A 22061-nucleotide genomic window follows, 5' to 3' on the forward strand; every position below is an offset into this window, starting at 1 on the left:
TGGCTTTATAACGTTTTCTCCAATACTATTTTAATGGAATTTTTCAGCTTTTTGACTGTCAATTACATATGCGCTACGATATCTCGAAAAAGATAATAAAAGCTATACCATTAGCGTCAAGCCCAGCTTCGAGCTTTCTGTAAATCATAATTTGAATTAAATAAAAATTTTGTGTGTGCAAAAATTCCTAAAATTCCCATTTCCAAAAAATGCTCTTTGATTTACGGGAAATCTTCAGTAAATTTCAGATTTATTATACTTTTTTACATAATTAGCCAGTGGCGAATGTAAACCAAAATCGAGGATATAGACAATAACTTATATCTTATTTTATCTAATAAAAAAAAGAATTATATCTATTAACATAGCTTTATAGCCATTATATTTTGATGTTGAGTTTTATATAACACAGATACATACGATCTGATTTAATATACACTCTACCTCGGAAATTATTATTTGCTATATGTGATTGCGCTATTAATCACAAAATTTATATCTCAAAAATTTAATCGTGCATTATTAGTAGACACATACATTTTAATTTTTACAGATATTTACGTGTAAGTTTCTCATGCTATGATTGCAAACATTCAACATTCGTTGCCATTTTATTTATACCGCGTTCACGTGTATCGTTTCTATAAATAATAAGCTCAATTGAATAATATCTTTCGAATAATATCTTTTGAATATTATCCTTCTCCTTTTACTTTTCTTTTTCGATAATGTATAAATCTCATATCTTTAGATTTCTCGTAAATCTTTATTACATTTTTCTTATCGGAATTATGTCCTTATCAAAATTTCTTTTTTCTTTTCTTTTTACTATTTTTTGATATTTTATTATATTTATTCATTTGAGGAAAATTAAAATAGCTTAGAAACAAATCATATATAATCGCTAAATATGTGAGATGTATATTGGAAACGAATGTTAGTAAGTAGGTATACAAGGCGGGTTCTAACGCAGGTCCTCTCAGGGGGGGTGAGGCGCGAGGGGATCTCAGCGGCGCGGGGGAATGACGTCACGCGGGACGGAGGGGATTTCGTAGGCGCGGGGGCTGCGGGGCGGGGCGGGGGACGCTTGTGTTGGATGTTTTATGACAAGTATAAACAATCATAAACCGATTGATAAACAGCGGTATTTGAAGAGGATTGGGTCTTCGGGCCTAACCCAAAATCATTTTCCCCTTTTTTTTTATTTTATTTTATCTTATTTTATTTTATCTTATTTTTTTAATGAAGAATTGTAACGTATCAGCACTGATGTTCGGCTGCTTTGTACCCTTGCCGCGCGTGTGAGAGAGAACGATAATATCGCGTGCGAAAAGAATGCGTACGAGAGAAAACGATAGCGAGACTTATAATTAATGCGAGAGCATGCAAAGGATTGGAGCGCAAGGGAAAGGCGTGTAAATAATTGCAATTTTTTTTTTGTTACAATTAAAAATATATATAATTTATTTAAATGTGTGTATGAGTATTACAAATTGTGTGTGTGTGTGTGTGTGTGTGTGTATGTGTGTGTGTGTGTGTGTGTGTGTATGTGTGTGTGTGTGTGTGTACTTAATATTAAAATTATATAAAATTTAAAAATTAATAAAATATAGGAGGAAAAAAAAAGATGAATATAAAATAATGCGGACGGTGCGCCGGGCTGTAAGGGAGAGGCAGCTCCTGAAACAGGAAAAACGCTAGATTAATTTTATCTTAATTAAAATAAAAAAAAAAAAAAATTTATTTTAAGATACTTTTGATATATAATAAATTGTAAGTTACTTACAATGTTATCCATGATCCATTTATTTAATTTGTGCAAATAGGGCACATGTTGCAGGCCAATATTTGATTCAAACATTTTCTGCACCCTGTGCATGACATACTCGAATTTTCCAAATGAACATAAGCTATGGTTCTATGTTCTCGAACAGCACTAGTTTCTTCAAACTGATACGGTACACTTAGAAAGCATTCGATACAATATTTCGATCCATTTTCCATGTAGTAATAGGAAATGCAACATATCTTTGTTGCTTCGTTGTATGTCATTATTTCAGGTATGCTTAAATCTCGCTGTTTCTTTTGTAACCGTTCATCAAGAATATCGACACTATTGTCACTATCATAATCACTGTCCTTCGCCAAGGGTTCTATATCAGATTCATCATCTTCCATCTCTCTCCTCTCTCTCTCCTCTCTCTCTATCTCCATCCTCTCCGCCACAGCTGGATCCATCCAATCATCGTAATCATCATCCGTATCGTCGTCGATGATAATTACGTTTTCTTCAGCCATTGCACAAGACCACCGAAACACAGAAGAGCAACGAAAGAAATGACACTCTAGTGCAGCAGACTCCTCTTCATTATATATATTTTTTAACATAAACAATATAAACGCGGGGGAATGACGTCACGCGGGGCGGAGGGGATTTCGTAGGCGCGGGGGCTGCGGGGCGGGGCGGGGGACGCTTGGGGATGTGTTGGATGTTTTATGACGAGTATAAACAATCATAAACCGATGTCCAGATGGTAAACAGCGGTATTTGAAGAGGATTGAATATTAGGGCCAGAATTATTTTCCATATTTTTTCTAGGAAGAATTGCAACGTATCAGCGCCGATATTCGGCTGCTTTGTGCCCTTGTCGCGCGTGAGAGAGAACGAATTCTTTCTGAGATGTAAATAAATGATTATTATGATACACCACTTATTTATTTTACACAAAGATGAAAAGGTTTAGACGAAATACAGGGAGGATTGAAGCGCATCAAGTCACAGTACATGATTTGAACGCGCATCGACACGTCGCGTCGGTATAGTAAAAGTATAGTCAAAAAGTATAGTGTTCTGTCAGTGTTGTGTGATAATATATATATATATATAAAAAAAAAAAAAATGGAAGACGAAGATCACGCGTTGTCATCTGACAGTGACTGCATTAGTGACTGCAGTGAGAACTCCACGGAATTCAGAGAGAAAATAGTGTCTGTTGCGGAAATTAATGCTTTAAACGCACGTAGTACAAAATTTTGTATCATATACAGTTATTATTCCACGGGTGGTGCTCTAGCTGTATGTCCTTCGTGTATGATTGCATTGCAAGGCGTGGATAGCCAAATGATGTATGCTATTAGAAAACATAAAATTGAGACACTTAATGCGATGGATGGCCGATTTTGTTCAAGGTGTAGCGAGCCGTTGTATATAAGATTTCCATGCAATATGTGCCCAATTTGCACTTAGTGAAAAAAAAATGGAAAATATCGAACAGACTGAACGCGACCTGGTGGAGCGATCCAACCAAATTGCCACCTTGGGCGAATATTTTGCATGGCTACAACGATGCAACGAGTACATCGAGTCGCTGGAAGAGCAAAGTCGGATCAAACGACTACGATTATCGATCGGGAATCAACAATCATTGATTGCTCGGATCGCGCGACTCGAAGGTGCAAAGACTCGATTGCAGAGACAGTTTATGCCCAGTGGTGGTAATTACAGTGGCGACAATAACGCGGGTGCCGGATGTAGCGCGCATCAAAATGAACTTGTGTGGCGCGAGATTGATACCGCGTTCGATAACCGTATTCTGACCGGTGCTGTGATTAACGCAAACCATATCGAACCTCGTCAATTTCTCGATGACGCCAAAGACATTGTGATAGAACATGTGCAGGACGTTATAAGAAGACACAACAGTGTAAAAGTGAACACTATATTCAATGGTGAATTTGTGTCGGGTGATAAGCACGCAAATAAAAGTACCAATACGAGAAACTGTGAACTCTTTCACACATCCGATTTACACGAGTGGTACGAGCGTCGCGTTATCGAACCCACTCTAGCATCGCTGGAAGAATTTCAGGAACGCGATAGTGGCTGGGCATTGTCACGAATACAGAATTTAACTGTAAATATAAATAAGTATAATCCTATGCGCGCGGGATGCCATATAAAATTGTCGCGGGAGATTATGATGAAGAGAGCAGTGATTAACGTACAATCAAAAGACAATGCGTGTTTCGCGTGGGCAGTGGTCGCCGCTCTATATCCCGCTGAAAGAGACACGAATCGGGAATCTTCATATCCCCACTATACGACGGTGTTAAATGTACAAAATATTGAGTTTCCGATGACGTTGAACCAACTAAAAAAGTTTGAACTTGTCAACGATATTTCGATCAACGTCTACAGCATCGAAGAGAAGAACAGCATTGTTCCGATACGTCTTTCGCAGCAGAAGCGGGACAAGCATGTCAACTTGTTGTACGTGGAAGACGACAACAATGTCGGACATTTCGCATGGATCAAGAACTTATCCCGGCTCGTGAGCTCGCAACTGAGCAAACACAAGAATCAAAAATATATCTGCGATCGGTGTGTATAATTTGAATAATTTATGTAATTATAAAATATAATGCATTGCATAAATCTTTAATTTTTTAAAAATTTTTATTTTCTTTTATAGATGCATGCATTACTTTGGTTCGGACGACAAGTTGCAGTTACATACGGTAGACTGCGGAAAAATAAATGACTGCGCTATCCGGTTACCGAGCGATAAGGACAAGTGGTTATCGTTCAACAATTACAACAGGAAAGAGCAGCTTCCATTCATCGTGTACGCCGACTTGGAATGCGTTCTGACCAAGATGGAGGAAGAGAAGAATATGTGCCAGCACCATCAAGTATTTAGCATAGCATATTATATACATTGCTCGTACAACGACTCATTATCCGCATATCATTCGCGTCGCAGTACCGATTGTATAGCATGGTTCGTCGAGCAACTTAAAATGTTAGCATTTCGTGTAAAAAATATTTTAACTACTAATGTCCCTATGGTAGATTTAACATTTGAAGAGTGTGAAAAATTTAATAACGCTACTCAATGTCATATATGCGAAAAACCGTTCGCGCAAGACGATACACGCGTACGCGATCATTGCCATTTGACTGGACGGTACAGAGGTCCCGCGCATTCAAATTGTAATTTAAATTATAAAGAGTCTTTCTGTATTCCGATAGTGTTTCATAATTTATCCGGTTATGATTCGCATTTCATTATCGAGGAAATAGCCACAGCGTTCGAAGGGAGAGTCGAGTTACTTCCAATAACGAAAGAGAAATATATATCGTTTACCAAAAACGTCGATCTTAAGGAAGAAAAACCAAAAAATCAAGTAAAATTACGCTTCATCGATTCATTCAAATTTCTTACGGCAAGTCTCGACAAATTAGCATCTTATCTAGATAAAGATAAACTGGATATTTTAAAATCAGAATTTCAAAATTTATCGAGTGAAAATTTCAAATTATTAACACGAAAAGGTGTGTTTCCATACGAATACATCGATTCCGTTGACAAGTTGCAAGATACATGTTTACCACCGCGCGAATCATTTTACAGTTCCTTAACCGGTGAAACTATATCCGAGAGCGATTACGCGCACGCCGAGAACATCTGGACGCGATTCTCCATTCGAACGCTAGGCGAGTATAGCGATTTATATCTTAAAATCGATGTCTTGTTATTAGCCGATATTTTTGAAAACTTTCGCGAGAAATGTATCGAAAGTTACGGACTCGACCCTGCGTATTATTATACTCTTCCCGGATACACGTGGGACGCCATGTTGAAGCATACAAAGATTACGTTCGAATTGCTTACCGACATCGACATGGTCATGTTTATCGAACGCGGTATACGCGGTGGTCTGAGTCAGTGTTCCAACAGATACGCGCGCGCTAATAACAAGTACATGCAACAATCGTACGATCCATCGAAACCATCGTCGTATTTGATGTATTTCGATGTAAATAATTTATACGGATGGGCAATGTGTCAACCGTTGCCCTATGCCGATTTTCGATGGGTCGATGACGTGTCGAATTTTGACGTAGCATCGATCGCGTTAGATTCGCCTACGGGTTATATCCTCGAAGTCGATCTCGAGTACCCGCAACATCTTCACGATACGCACACTGACCTTCCGTTTTGTCCGACACGCGACAAGCCGCCCGGCAAGCGGCAAGACAAACTCCTCGCAACATTATACGATAAGAAGCGTTACGTGATACACTACCGTAATCTACAGCAATGTACGCGACACGGCCTTCGCGTTACAAAAATACATCGAATTTTACAGTTTTCACAATCTCCGTGGCTTCGCAGTTATATCGAATTAAATACACAGTTTAGAACACTCGCGAAAAATGATTTTGAAAAAAATTTATATAAACTTATGAATAACGCGGTATTTGGCAAGACGATGGAAAATGTGCGTAATCGTGTCGACGTAATATTATTAACAAAGTGGGACGGACGATACGGCGCAGAGGCAATGATCGCTAAACCAAATTTCCACAGCAGAAGCGTCTTTTCGGAAAATTTAATAGCTGTGGAATTGCGCAAACTCGAGGTGAAATTCTACAAACCAATCTACGTGGGTATGTGTATACTCGACATATCCAAGACATGTTTGTACGAGTTTCATCATGAGTATATGTCTCCCCTGTATCGCGACAAATGTAAGGTCATGTACACCGATACCGATAGTCTCATATATCACATTGAGTGCGAAGACATGTACAAAAATATGAAGCGCGACGTCAGCAGATTCGACACTAGCGATTATGCTGCAAACAATGCGTACGGTATGCCGCTCGTAAATAAAAAGGTACCGGGTCTAATGAAGGATGAAAATAACGGTGCCATAATGACCGAATTTGCCGGGCTCAGAGCAAAAATGTACGCATTACGAGTCGATGGGAAAAAGGATACGAAGAAAGTTAAAGGCGTCAAGAGCAACGTTGTCGCGAGAACGATAACGTTTGACGATTACACACGGTGTTTGAAAGAAGAAATTGAAATGACGCGCCAGCAGTCGTGTATACGATCGAAATTGCACCAAGTATACACAATCCGCGAGACAAAAATTGCTCTGAGTCCGTACGACGACAAGCGGTATATCGTACCCGAAACCACCGATACGCTACCGTGGGGGCATTATAAGATACCATTGTAAAGTGTGTGTGTGTGTGTGAAAGAAATATTAATAAAGATTTTTGTATTTTTATATTTCATATATTTTTGTAATGCATATCTCATACATCTTATATTAAAAAATACATGTACTATCGCAAGGAATATTGATAAGGATTTTTATGTATATTTTCATTTTTCAAATATTATATATGTTATACACATATATTTTTTCCAGAAAATTAAAAATAAACACTGTATGAATTAAATCACATTGTCTTTATGTATCCAAGAATTGTGCGAATTGTCAAATCCCAACCATTTCACGTAAACCTCGTCACCCCTCCTACGCAGTACTTTCTCCACGAGATACACGTCCGGATAATTCGCGCGATGCAACTCGTGCTCGTAGAACGCTCCAGCGATAGGTTTTTTACGATAATCCTCAAGTAGATAGCTTACGGGATTAGTATGCTGCACTTTTACAATTTTAAACACTTCGGTTGTCCAATTTGGCGTGTAACCTTTCTCAAAAATTGTCTTGTACTTGCTAACGCGTACCGAGTCACCTACTTTGAATTTTGCCGGACCCGCGATATTTACACGATTATACACAGTAGCCAAGAGTCTTTCAGCGACCGCGGGGGTAACGTCGACGGGTCGCATACCGATCGTTCGATGCTTGCGCGCGTTGTAATCCGATACGAGTCGCGGCAACGCGCTGATCCACTTGTAAGATCCGTTCAGCGTAAACATCTTCCACATGTCGTTTTTCAGCGTGCGATTGAATCGCTCAACGATCGATGCCTTCAATACTGAATATGTAGAATAATGATTGATGTCATGTTTCCGCATGAGCCGTTGCACGTCAGCGTTATAAAATTCCTTCCCCATATCAGTCTGTAAGTTTTTCGGACATCTTTTGCTATTTCGAATTATCTCAGCGATAGCGTCAGCTGTCTCGCTTCCGCCTTTACTCTTGAGTGGTGCGGCCCACGCGTGCTTGCTCAACGCATCGATGACTGTGAGTATGTAGTGGTAACCTCTGTTGAAACGAGAGTACGGACGCATCTCGACAATGTCAGCTTGCCACAAGTCATCGTATCCCCGCACTATGACATGTCTTCGGGGAAAATTTTTTCTCGCCGGCGCGTGCAATTCGTTCACCAACTGCTGTTTCTCTAAACTATGTTGTTTCTTCGCTTCCTCAGTTATTCCCGATCGCCGATCCATCGTTGTTTCGATTCGTCGATCAAACGATGTGTGCCCCGAGTATCACCGTGCGTTTTATCATTCGTTACTGTTCGATAACCGTTCCTGCCCCGTTCGATAGCCGTTTCTGACCCGTTCAATAGCCGTTCGTTACCGTTCCTACCCCGTTAGTTGTCGTTCCTGCCCCGTTCGATAGCCGTTTCTGACCCGTTCGATAGCCATTCGTTAGCCGTTTCTGACCCGTTCGATAGCCGTTTCTGACCCGTTCAATAGCCGTTCGTTACCGTTCCTACCCCGTTAGTTGTCGTTCCTGCCCCGTTCGATAGCCGTTTCTGACCCGTTCGATAGCCATTCGTTAGCCGTTTCTGACCCGTTCGATAGCCGTTTCTGACCCGTTCGATAGCCGTTCGTTAGCCGTTTCTGACCCGTTCGATAGCCGTTCGTTAGCCGTTTCTGACCCGTTCGATAGCCGTTTCTGACCCGTTCAATAGCCGTTCGTTACCGTTCCTACCCCGTTAGTTGTCGTTCCTGCCCCGTTCGATAGCCGTTTCTGATCCGTTCGATAGCCGTTCGTTAGCCGTTTCTGACCCGTTCGATAGTCGTTCCTTACACGTTTGATAGTCGTTTCTGAGCCGTTCACTGCCGTTCTTGACCCGTTTGTTGCCGTGATTGACCCTGTTGGTAGTCGCTTCTAAGTAGTCCGTAGCCTCGTTCACAGTCGTTTCTGACCCGTTCGCAGCCTCGTTGGCAATCGTTTCTGACTCGTTCGTAGCCGTTCCAGAGTTGTATGCCGCCTCGTATGTAGCCGTTCCTGACGTGTTCATAGCCTTGTTCGCAGCCGTTCCTGAAGTGTTCATAACCTCGTTCGCAACTGTTCTTGAATTGTTCGTAGCCTCGTTCACAGCCGTTTCCTCTTCGATCACTGCCACTCATTGTAGTTCGATAAGCCTTTGTAGATGTTCAATAGCCGCTGTTTAGCCGCTCGTAGCTGTTTCTGAATTAGTGTTAATCGCACGCTGAAGCTCGTTTATCGCAGTCTGCAAAGCTCGCACGTCCTTCTCGAACGCAGTCAGCTTCTCGTCTGATTCTTTCTGCTGATTCTTCAACGTTTTAACGCATTGTTCCACGTACAGTTTGTTGACTGCATCGGTATCAGCCTCAGGTTGCGCTACACGGCGAATCTTGCGCGACCTCGCGTCATAGTACGTAGCGACGCGACACAGAGCGTTTTGACGCAAGTAACTTGTCACCGATTTATCCCAATGATCGCTTGTTCTAATTGCTTCATTTCTCTGTTCGAATAATCCAAATTTGTTGATGGGCATTTTTTTTTTCTCGATGCGAGTGACGTCGATCGACTGATCAGTTTCGTTGAGACACCGTTTAATTTATAATAAGGCCGACTTCGCGAAGTTCCTCTATAATCGACAGGATCTCGTTGTCGTGAGCGTTGTGGCCAGCTCGGCGCGAAGCATCGAGCAATCGTAGACGATCCACTAGCTCGTTGGGATCGTCCCAGTGCACGTAATCGATCTTATTGTCGGTTAGCGTCATCGCGCGAGGCATGGATACTCCCGTACCGCATTTTTTCTTTTTCGATTCGATCGACATCAACGGTGCAATTATGTGTTTATACTTGTATCCCCTGTTGCTCTTTAATTGACCTTGCGCATCATATTGGCGTTTATGCGCACTCGTCGCCATTAATATGCTCTTATATTTTTGCATATCCTCCTCAGTGTATATGTCATCATCGGGAATTCTCTTGAAGATCAACTCGTATAATCCAGGTGTACCAATGTACCTCACTTTGTCTATGATTATAGAGTCATCTGCGTCGATGTCGAATCGTTTGTTACCGAGCCACATTTCATTCTCGTTGAAATAGACACCGTACACGTGATCGATCTGATTTTTTTCGTCGCCACTAAGGAAAGCGCTCATGTACTTTTGTGGCAGTGGCCCGAAGTACTCTCGTAACATTTTTTGACCTTCCAACGTTTGTAACATGTTTCGAACAGATGGTGATTCGAGCGGGTTGCCCGTGGTTTCGAAAACATTTTCGATTGCGAGTGATTCGGGTATCGTGGGTTGTACGATTCTCGTTGTCGCGGACGGTGTGGAGGTTATCAGCGGTTCATCCGATGTCGATAAACGATTCGCCTTCAATCGTTGTCTTTTTTTCGGTGTCGTATGCTCATCCTCCTCCTCCTTCTCCTCTTCTTCCTTGTACCGCTTGATGGGTAACGTTTTAATTATAGCGTTACTCTCCGGCTCGTTTTTCACCGCGATTAAGCTAGAGTGGTCGACGATTTTTTGTAGTGGCTCGATAATAGGTCTAAAATGAGTCTTGACCGCGATATCGTCGTCGATCTTACCGGTCTTCAAAGCGCGATGTTTCTTGCGGATCGATTCGCTCGTTTTCTCAATCTCCCTCGCAATCTTTTCACGCTCGCGAATATTATCGCTTTCAGCCATGTCGACAGAGTGTCGGCAGCGACTAATCGTTTTGCGGTATCGCGAACACGTTAAATCCTTTTCTGTATCGCCCGTTCGTAAATGAGCTGTCCTTATCTATCACTAGAAATCCATACTTTTGTTGCCAACAAGTACGACATAATTCACTGAAATCCCCGTACGACATGTCGGTATTCACGTGATCGTTGTACACGTGTTTCAAGTTGGTACCGTCCTGTTTAAACAAGATCAGCAGGTTCGCGTTGTCGCGTATAAGATGTTTTGGTATTCTCGCGTACGTCTGACAGAGATAGAAGCAGTCGACGTTCGAGTGACGACCCATTGAGAAGTACTCTCTTATCGTATTTTGCTTGTCGCACGCCACGTCATCGAAGACGAAAATCGAGTTTGGACGTGCCTCGCTCGGTGGAATGACGTCACTGTTATTGGAGAACGTAAAATAGCCGATTTCGTCAATCGGCGTCAACAAATTCTCCAGATATCGATATTTCGGCTGTTGCAGCGACTTCGAGTACACGTACACGTTCTCGAAACGTACACCGTGCGGGCTTTCCAGTAGACTTATCAGAACGTTGGTTTTACCACAATTCGAGGGGCCGCAAACGATCGCGCGTATAGTAGTCGGTAGCATCGTACCGTGTCTGCGCATCTCTGCGTTGTCCTCCATTGATCGTAATCTGTCGTCGCAATTCGTCACGCGTATCGTCAAAGGTTGTCGCACGAATCTCATTTTTTCAACACTACCGATTGGATCGAACGCCTGCCTATTTATAGGTGCGCGAAATCACGAGTCGCTCAGTAGAGAAAAAATGTTCGTTCTGCTATCAAGTCCTTCCGACATTCGCGATTTGAGCGTCGAACAACTACAATTTGTGTCAAAAGCTGTTCTGTTGCGAATGTGCGGTGATCACGTCCACTACGTGTGGGACAAACTTCCGGAACACATAAAAGCGGATCCGGAGGTTCAGACGTATCGTCGCTGTTACGAACACTACAATCAGCCGTGGCAGAAAACACACATCGACGGTCCGGCACCATTGATAAAGAATTGCAGCGAATGTCAACGAAAATAGGTAGAGGCCTATTAAATCACGCGATAAACACACTTCCGATCGAATTCCATATTCCCGGCTATCAGTTTTGCGGGCCAGGCACACGGTTGGAGAAGCGATTAGTCAGAGGCGATCGAGGTATAAATCCATTGGACGCGGCGTGTCGCGAACACGATATAGCATACTCTCGGAGCAACGATCTCACCGAGAGACACGCGGCGGATAAGATACTCGCTGAGAAAGCGCGGAATCGCATCGTTGCGAGAGATTCGACTCTCGGTGAGAGAGCCGCCGCCACAGCTGTCTGGACAGCGATGAAAGCCAAGACGAAGCTCGGTATGGGTCTGAAGACGAAGACGAAGAAAAAAACGGCGAAGAAACGGATACTTCCGGTAGCGAAATGCGGCGGTGTATTGCCGATTCTACCAATGTTGGGTGCGCTCGGATCCCTGATCGGTGGAGCGGCTGGTGTAGCGAAGGTGGTGAACGACGGAAAAGCCGCGCAACGTCAGTTGCAAGAGATGCTACGTCACAATCGCGCCATGGAAGGTCACGGATTATATCTCGCTCCTTACAAATACGGACGAGGAGCCTCAACGAGAAAAAAAAAAAAACGTCAAAGAGACGCTAAAAATGCCGCAGGGCGCAACTACCAACGTACAATTGCTACAACTGGCAAAACGTATGCGCATTCCATATTTTAGAGGTGTTTTCATGCGCAACTCGTTACCGATCGGTGATATATATCAAAACGAGAGCGGCATCGTAAATTTGGATAGCGTCGAAGGACCAGGTACTCATTGGGTAGCGTATGCAAAGAGGGGGAATCGCGCTATATATTTCGACAGTTTCGGCAATCTTCGACCACCGAATGAATTGGTGCGATATCTCGAACGAAACGTAACGAAGATACAGTACAATTACACACCTGTTCAAACTTATGATCAGAGTATCTGTGGACAATTGTGCTTGCAGTTTCTTCGAACGATGCATGTGAATTTAAAGACAGATATTGCGCTATTTAACTCAGTATTCGTTAAACAGTTTTGTTGACATGTCTATGACGTTCACATTGACTGGGAAGAGTAGCGTTCTCACGGCAAACTTCTTTCCCACCATAGATTTGAGCGACGGCGAATACGAGCTCGGTCTAACGGATTTTGAGACTTATCACACGATACCGAATGTGAATTCCTCGAATAATAAATTTTACTTTGGCAAAGACGACGAGGAAATTACGATTCCCGAGGGATCGTATGAGTTGCAAAATATACATGAATTTTTGAAACAAGCAATTTCACGGAAACATCGCGATAAGAAACACATTGATTATGAAGATGATGAATATCCGATAGTGCTCCGCGCTAATTACAATACAATGAGGAGCGAGATCAAATGTGCCTACAGAATAAACTTTACCAAACCCGACAACATTGGATCGCTGCTAGGATTTTCGAATCGTATTCTCGAGCCGCGAAAATGGTACGAATCAAACATGCCGATTAACATTCTCAACGTGAATATTATCCGTATAGAGTGTAACGTGACCGCGGGTGCGTACAACAACGGCATACTCGTTCATACGATACATGAATTTTCACCGAGGGTACCACCGGGATATAAGATATCGGAAACGCCTGCACAGATCATTTACCTGCCGATCATCGCGCGGAGCATTACGGATTTAACGTTACGCGTTGTCGACCAGAACGGACGATTGCTCGATTTTCGAGGAGAAGAGATCACCGTAAGATTGCACGTACGTATGCGACGTATGAGATGCTCGTATTGAACGGATCGAAAGACGTGAGAGATAACGCAATCTTTACGAGACCAGCAACACCACCGACAACAACAACAACAACAACGTCGACGTTCGCTAATATCAAATCATCCAAGAAAAAGAAACTCAGCGCATCGAACGTTGCGTTTTTACAATCTTTGGGATTTGCGGTGCGAAACAGCTGAACGATGACCGACATTCTCAACATCGGTGATGAACCGATCTTTGACAATCGTATCATCAAGATCGAGACTCACACGTACAACCCGTTCGCCAATACAACGTTCGGACACAGTGATGAAATAAGAATACCCATACAACAACAGGATCTGTATACATTGCCGTATGAGAGTTTCCTATACATCGAGGGACAACTAACGAAAACCAAACCAGCTGAAGGAAGTGATGTGGAACTGGCAAATAATTGCGCCGCATTCATGTTCGATGAGATTCGATACGAACTCGATGGTGTTGAGATTGATCGCAATAGAAACGTAGGAATAACTACTACGCTCAAAAACTATGTAACGGTATCATCCGATAGAAACGTGATTATGAAAAACGCTGGCTGGGATCCGTGGACCTATGAGAATGGACATTTCAATTTTTGCGTACCGCTCCACATGTTATTGGGATTTTGCGAGGATTATAAACGAGTGGTGATTAACGCTCGTCACGAATTGATCTTAATACGATCGCGCAACAATAATAATTGTCTGTTTGGAGATTCGACACTGGAACCTGTGATCAACATATTCAAGATACAATGGCGAATGCCACACGTGCTGTTGAGCGAGATCGAAAAACTGTCGATGCTGCGTGCTCTGGAAAGCGGACGATATCTCAGCATGGGTTTTCGCTCGTGGGATCTATACGAGTTTCCGCTATTGCAGCTTACAACCAAGCATTCGTGGGCCATTAAGACCGCGACTCAACTGGAGAAACCACGATACGTTGTCTTCGCTCTGCAGACAAACCGGAAAAATATCATGTCTGAGGATACGAGTCGATTCGACCACTGCAAATTAATCAACGTGAAACTCTATCTGAATTCGGAATGTTATCCGTACGACGATATGAATCTGGATTTCGAAAAAGGCAGATGTGCCATTCTCTACGACACGTACGCGCGCTTCTGCAAGATCTATTACGGATACGAGTATCTCGAGCCGAGTCTCTCCATCTTACAGTTTCAACGTCATGGTCCGTTCGTGATTATCGATTGTTCTCGACAAAACGAATCGGTCAAGAGCGCAACCGTGGATGTGAGATTGGAATTCGAATGTAAGGAGAACGTGCCGGCGAATACCACTGCGTACTGTCTCATCATACACGATCGTGTGATCCAGTACAATCCGTTGACCAACGTTGTACGCAAAATCACCTAAGCGATAACATCGACACAAGAGAGAGAGGGGAGGAGAAGCAGGATATAAATCAAAGTGCTGCGAGATGATTTTAGAGTTTCCCATTCCTCTTGACTGATGCATCGGGGAGGGAGAGAGAGAGAGAGAGAGATCTCGTCATGTCCGTACCAACGTTTGTGGATTTGCAAGGATTTATTGTCGGGAGAAATTTTGTCGTGAAGGAAGCTGCGGTTCTGAGAAAGGGATATGTTCTCTCGCATTACTTTTTCGCAAGTCCCGTACCGTGGAGCGTGCTTACAAAATCTGAGCGATGTCAAGTCTCATGGGTGATTAGAAATCATCATGGATTACAATGGGAAGACGGAAACGTTCCGTATGGCTTGGCTCAGCGTGTAATTACAACAGCTGTCGATGGTACGATACACGAAGAAGAAGAAGAAGAATCGTCTGTCGTGTACGTTAAAGGACTTGAAAAGCGAAAATGGCTGACCGATATACTAGACGATGCGGGAAACGGCTATATTATTGAAACCTTGGATGCAGACTATGAAGATATTGATTCTCTAAATAAATTAGATATTACCAATAGTATGCGATGTGGAAAACATGTTAAGAATTGCGCATTACAAAATGTATTCAAAATATTTAACTGGTGGTCGCAACGCCAGAAAGAATTGCAAGAAAATAAAATATGTAAACATTAATATGTTTTATCTCTTATTTCCCCTTCCTAGACCTTTCCATGCGTTTCTAAGAATTTTTTGTCTGAGCGTTATCCCCCCTTCTCCTAAAATTCAAAGCATTGATCCCCCCACCACATTATACTTTTGGAAGATGAGCGTCATGTATACTCGGTTATTTCTTATACGATCAGTGTCGCGTTAACACCGCTCTCGTGGTTCACTTTTCATAACTCCCAGAGAAATGTATTACGTCGAAAGAAACGGAAACAGCGGCATCGGAGGACGTGTGAATAATTACGTACCGAGTCGTGATAAAACTCCATCGTTTGAGAACAAATGTGACGAGTAAGTTTCATTTAACTTCTTTCTATTTTTTATATATTTTTTTTTTACAAATTGTATTATTACTATTATTTTAATTTTAATTTTTCTGTAGCATTTCGTTGGAACGTCGTGCGGTTCGTATACTAGGTAGACGATACGCATTGACAGCTACGGAATTGAAATTCCTCGAAATTGGTATCAACGTGGGTCCACCGAGTTACGTGGAGATTGCCATAGGAGATCATCGAGGAAAGGAACTGATATTATCTCTCGAAACGTGGAAGGGACTCTACGAGCAACGTCGCAATATTCAAAAATTACTTTGGAACAACTCTAAAGATGACTACAATTTCATAAGCGTTGGACCGCTAACAGTGAGAGTTCGTACGATTAACGACGTCAAACTCATAAGTCTCGAATCTTCAAACGTATGCTTGATGATGGTCGAATCGACATTACATCGTATGTTCGATCTCGATCAATGCATAGATGTAACTTTTGATCGATTGGGTAAAATTATCGAAACAGTTGATGTCAAGTTTACGCAATTCTCCAATATCGCGTCTACTGTAATAAATCCAAAAGAAATATCTAATGTAATACGCGCGAGTGACGCTTTCAACAAGCATCAGCTCGTCGATTGTGAGCTGGCAGCTTTAGTTTTTAGTTCATAGTACGTAAGAAAAAAAAAAATATATATATATATATATACATAAAACATAAATAAAGTTTTAAGTCTAAATCATGACGTAATTTCTTCGCACGCATTTCCATCCACCCAATCCTCTTCAAAGGAATACCGCTTATATTGTTTAATTCGAAAAAAAATCTAGAATTACTTATATTGTGGGAGAGGGGGTGTATCACAACAGCACAAAACTATTTTGTTTGCGAAAACATGTCCCGACGCGTTAGTCAGCCTTAAGACCCAATCCTCTTCAAAGGAATACCGCTTATATTGTTTAATTCGAAAAAAATCTAGAATTACTTATATTGTGGGGAGAGGGGGAGGGTACCGCGAGAGCCATTTTGTTTGCGAAAAACATGTCCCGACACGTTAGTCTCGGCCCGAAGACCCAATCCTCTTCAAATACCGCTGTTTATCAATCGGTTTATGATTGTTTATACTTGTCATAAAACATCCAACACAAGCGTCCCCCGCCCTGCCCCGCAGCCCCCGCGCCTACGAAATCCCCTCCGTCCCGCGTGACGTCATTCCCCCGCGCCGCCGAAAACCCCCTCCATCCTGCGTGACGTCATTCCCCCGCGCCGCTGAGATCCCCTCGCGCCTCACCCCCCCTGAGAGGACCTGCGTTAGAACCCGCCTTGTATACCTACTTTAGTATTCGTTTATTTAATTTTCATCAATTTAATTTTACATAAACTTTACGATTTCAATTTTCAATTTTAACTTAATAATATATATTCGAACATTTAATTATATTTTCGATCTTCTCATCATTCATTTATTTCAATAGAGATAAAATTTGATCTCTTTTAAATACAAACATACATTGTTTAGTTACAGATTTTGAAAAATTTTATTTTATTTACTTTATCCTATTAATTTTATATTATAATAATTAATCATATATTATAATCAGAACTTAAATTTATAGTGTAAGAAAATTTCTCTTTTATTGTTCGGACTAATTACTTGCGAATTTTTGTTCCCGACAATAATACACATTTACATAAGTAGAGGATATAGAAGAGTTCTAATCCTGGTCCTCTCAGGAAGAGTGCGGCGCGCGGGGGTCCAGCGAGAGGGGGGGGGTTCACGTCATATGGCGCGCGGGGAGCTGGAGTGCACTAAAAAATTTCCAAGATATACGTGACAAAACGTGAAATTATCAAGGTTAAAATGTACTAAAGGACAATCCGATATAGCTGCTATTCGAGTAATCTTACTTTAAGGTGTAAAATAATCTCGAATAGCAGACGTACATCGGCGCTTCAAAAATTAGAGGAAATGAAAATATCGCATTAGCAATAATCCCCTCCACATTGCAATTTGCGATACTATTTCAATTAATAATAATTCTAATACGATCAGTTGGTTGCATGTGTGAAAGGTTCACTGCTGAAGAAATCAACATGAATTTTTACGTTCCGATCGAAGAGAGTGATGTTGCATGTAAGAAACAAAAATGCAACATGTATATTTCGATTATTTAAAAAATTTCTTTTTTATTAATTTTTCAATATTGTGATCTAATTATTTATATTTTTATAGCATTCAGCTTCGTCGTGCAGCTCGCATACTTGGAAGAAGATACGCTCTAACCCCGAAGTCGTATAAATATTTGGATATTGGAATAAGCGTTGGAGCTATGTCGTATGTGGAATTGGTTCTCGCTGAGAAGAGTGGCAATCAAATAGTATTGCCTATTTCAACGTGGATTTTGTTAAATGCAAAAATGTGCAGATATTGAACGATTTCTACAATCGACTGCTCCCCCATTAAGAATTGGAGATCTAACGATCGAAGTGCATGTTATGCATCAATCGAAAATTGTAAAACTCACATTATACGAAAATTCTATATTATGACGCTTGATAAAGATTTTATAAATGTATTTAAACGTATAAAGTGGTTGATTTATCGTTGAATAGTAGTTTATTAAAGTTCGATAAAAGTACAATAGTGGTTCGATAGTGGTTCGATAGTGGTTGATCAAGAGTTGATAATGATTCAACGGTCGATCAATGTCATCCGACGGTCGATAATTTTTTAATATTAAGCACACACACACACACACACACACACACAATATGTAAAACTTATACGCGTTTTTAAATGAACTTATATTTTTGTATTCGAAGAGAAAAAGAATGTATAATTATTTACGCCCCTCTCCCTTACGTTATCTCTCTCACATACGCCTAAGTCTCACGTTATCTCTCTCTTACGCCGTACGGCAATCGCACTATCCTTCTCATCTATACGCCATCCTTTTCCAACGCTACACTTATCTTGCGCTATCCCTCTCTTACCTTTGCGTCGTCCTACGCATCGTCTTGCGTCATCCTTCTCCCACCTTTGCACTGTCCTTGTCCCACCTTTGCACCGTCCTTCTCGCACCTTCGCACTATCCTTGTCGCACCTTCGCACTGTCCTTTTCGCACCTTCGCACTGTCCTTCTTACACGCATCGTACCGTCTTTTTCCCACGCGGCCGCATCGTGGCCCCCTCCACCATGCGGACCCCTCGTCTACCGGTTCCCCTTCCCCGTGCGTGACGTTACTTCCCCGCACCGTGTGACCCCCCGCGCTCCTCATCCCCCCTGAGAGGACCAGAAGAGGACCAGAGAGGATTAGAACTCTCCTATACTTACATAGATTTATAAATCACAGCTTTTATCTTCGTACTTTCTCTACCTGATTTTCGAAAATCTTTGGAAAATTTTTTCCGTTGACCTATTCTTCTCTAGGTCTAAACATATTAAGGTATAAGGTATAAACGTACAATAAACTTTCTTTACCTGAGACTAAAACGATTATTTCAAAGCTTTTACAAACTTTGTTAGTTTTTACTTTTCTCTTTTTCCAAACATTTTCGTTTTCAGTATCTCTCTTGTCTTCTCCTAAGAAACTTTTTAAAATTTATGTCAGACATGTTAAAATTTTATATTTATAGGACTTTTCCTCTATACAATTAACAATTTCTATTTGTAAAAAGAATTTTTTCTAATCTTACGGAAAAAATCAAAATATTTTTTATTATAAAACATTTTAACATTCTGTATTTTAATATTTTTAATTTTCTAATACACATTATAGAATAAGTTACATATAGTTATATAAATAATATCTGTTTATTTATATTATAAAGGACAAGGATTACATTATATCTGACTAATTTAATGGAAAAATGGCTTTCTGTTAAATTGGCTGGATTTTTGATATGTTTTAGTTTAAGACATTTTAATCAAAAGTCTCAATCGGCACAAATCTTGTAAAAGACAGTTTCGGCGCTATTGACCTTAGAACATTACCTTCGTATGTATGCCATTAATGATACAGGAAAGGTTTCCTTACACTTACAAAATATATTAAATGTTTATATATGTGTAATGTACGTAAATTATTTATTATATTGTTTTATATATATTACACATTATTAATATATTATATATGTATATTGTTGTATTCTCACCATCAAAGTTTCGTCGGTATTGCGTTTAATGATATGTAACTTTTTATGTATTTTTAACCTATATTATTTTGGATTTCTGTCAATACTTCTTATTTGATTAAATGAATAAATTATGCGAAATAAGCACTTCGATTCTATCTTCGATCTATCGTCACAATATACAGGGTGTCATGAAAGTGAGGATGACTTTAAAAAATTAGGGTAGATTGGCTCAAAATTAGAAGAAAAGTCTTGTACAGTTATGCAATATTCGCAATAATTAGAGAAATAAATTAAAGAAAATCGGTCAATGCGCGTGGCTAGAAGTGCGTGGCGGTGAAGGCGGTCTCATTGTAACATAATGGCAGCGCGCGGCGAAGCAGTGATTGGAGAGGGGAAGAGCCTTCGCCGCGCGCCTACACACTCATCGCTCCTCTCCTCCCCAATCACTGTTTCGCCGCGCGCCGACATTATGTTATAGTGAGACCGCCTTCACCGCGACGCATTTCTAGCCACGCGCATTGGCCGATTTTCTTTAATTTATTTCTCGTTAATTATTGCGAATATTGCATAACTGTACAAGACTTTTCTTTTAATTTTGAGCCAATCCTTAATTTTTTAAAGTCATGCTCACTTTCATGACACCCTGTATATGTTACATATTACTTAGAACAGTGCTGGGATTTACTTGCAACTTTCGGCCAGATTTCTTAGTTTACGCCTACTGTTCCCCTCTTACCGCTCGCGCCACTCGTAACTAAGGAGCGCTCAGGAACGTGCGCGTCACAAATGTAATGTGGCAATCTATCTATCTAAGTTCTCTTTATTGTAATTACGTTTCAAAACACAAATATTTTAAATTGTTACAGAACATATACGTAATTAATAATAGAATAATTATTTTTATTATTAATAAACAATAAAGAGAACTTAGATAGATTGCCACATTACATTTGTGACGCGCACGTTCCTGAGCGCTCCTTAGTTACGAGCGTTCGGTGGCGCGGTCGCTAAGGCGCGAGCGGTAAGAGGGGAACAGTAGGCGTAAGCTAAGAAATCTGGCCGAAAGTTGCAAGTAAATCCCAGCACTGACTTAGAAAGTCAATTTCTCATTATTCATGTTATCGTAGCAAATAATTTTCCTATAGCCGCGATTGCGTTAAAAAAAAAGAATTTAAGGTAGCGTCTCGTACTATTACTTTCCTATCATCGCGCAAATGATAACAGAGCCGAAGCACATAAACGTTAGCACATTATCTATTTCAAAGAACAAACTATGTTATTATTAATTTATTGTCGAAATATTTTACTTGATGATATAGTATACTATACGACGATAATAAATTTTCATGAACATATGGACAGCAAATGCTCCGTTATCGAATGAACATAGATCATCGGACCTGACTTTACTATTTTTATCTGTGAGGTTATTTGAAGAATGTTATTTATCAAACGCCAGTTAACAAGAGGACCTATGAACCACGTGTCCAAAATGCTTTCGAGATAGCCCGTGAAAATTCTGATGTTTTTGAACAAACGCCAGTCATGTCATGCTCAGACATGTATTGAAAATGATGGAGGACATGTAGAGCATCTTTTGCAAAGAACAACAAAATTGTAAAGTTCAAATAAACATACTTTCAACTCACCTTGTATATGTATATATACGTATAATATTATATATGTATATGTGACAATATAAATGTATTACATTATCGCGGAATATTTAAATATAGAGAGAATTTTTTAAAAACACAAACTAATTATTTATTAAATGATTGATGTATTAAGAAGCTTATCGTACATTAATTTAAATAAAGAATTACTTTTTCTCAGGTAATAAAATTAATGTGCAAATCTACTAAAATATTCAATTTTAAATTCAGAAAGTAACTTTGATTTTTCTTCAATGTAATCTATAGAGACATATGATTTAATTCACTTAAAATCTTAATAAAAATAATTAAGTATAAAGGAATATGAAATCATTATATACAATCATTAAAAATACAATTAAAATTTTAAGAAATCT

General features: G+C 40.5%; 3 protein-coding genes across 3 annotated transcripts; all 3 read left to right on the forward strand.

Annotated features, from left to right (window-relative positions):
- The first annotated feature begins 2902 nt into the window (after nt 1-2902).
- Nucleotides 2903-4523, forward strand: LOC145968148 (uncharacterized). The gene has a single exon (XM_083093427.1). It carries the CDS (start codon nt 3258-3260, stop codon nt 4389-4391), a length of 1134 nt encoding a protein of 377 aa, XP_082949553.1. The 5' UTR covers nt 2903-3257; the 3' UTR covers nt 4392-4523.
- Nucleotides 4524-4533: 10 nt separating this feature from the next.
- On the forward strand, nt 4534-7586 carry LOC145968147 (uncharacterized). The gene has a single exon (XM_083093426.1). It carries the CDS (start codon nt 4657-4659, stop codon nt 7030-7032), a length of 2376 nt encoding a protein of 791 aa, XP_082949552.1. The 5' UTR covers nt 4534-4656; the 3' UTR covers nt 7033-7586.
- A 5483-nt stretch (nt 7587-13069) lies between these two features.
- LOC145968549 (uncharacterized) lies at nt 13070-17023 on the forward strand. The gene is made up of 2 exons (XM_083094108.1): nt 13070-15909; nt 16001-17023. The coding sequence occupies exon 1, from the start codon at nt 13703-13705 to the stop codon at nt 14900-14902; it is 1200 nt and encodes a 399-aa protein (XP_082950234.1). The 5' UTR covers nt 13070-13702; the 3' UTR covers nt 14903-15909; nt 16001-17023.
- The last annotated feature ends 5038 nt before the right edge of the window (nt 17024-22061 follow it).

This window comes from Camponotus vicinus, unplaced genomic scaffold (genome assembly GCF_025532165.1).
Source record: "Camponotus vicinus isolate PSW18456_S1 unplaced genomic scaffold, iyCamVici1.0 SCAF_3, whole genome shotgun sequence".
NCBI lineage: Eukaryota > Metazoa > Arthropoda > Insecta > Hymenoptera > Formicidae > Camponotus > Camponotus vicinus.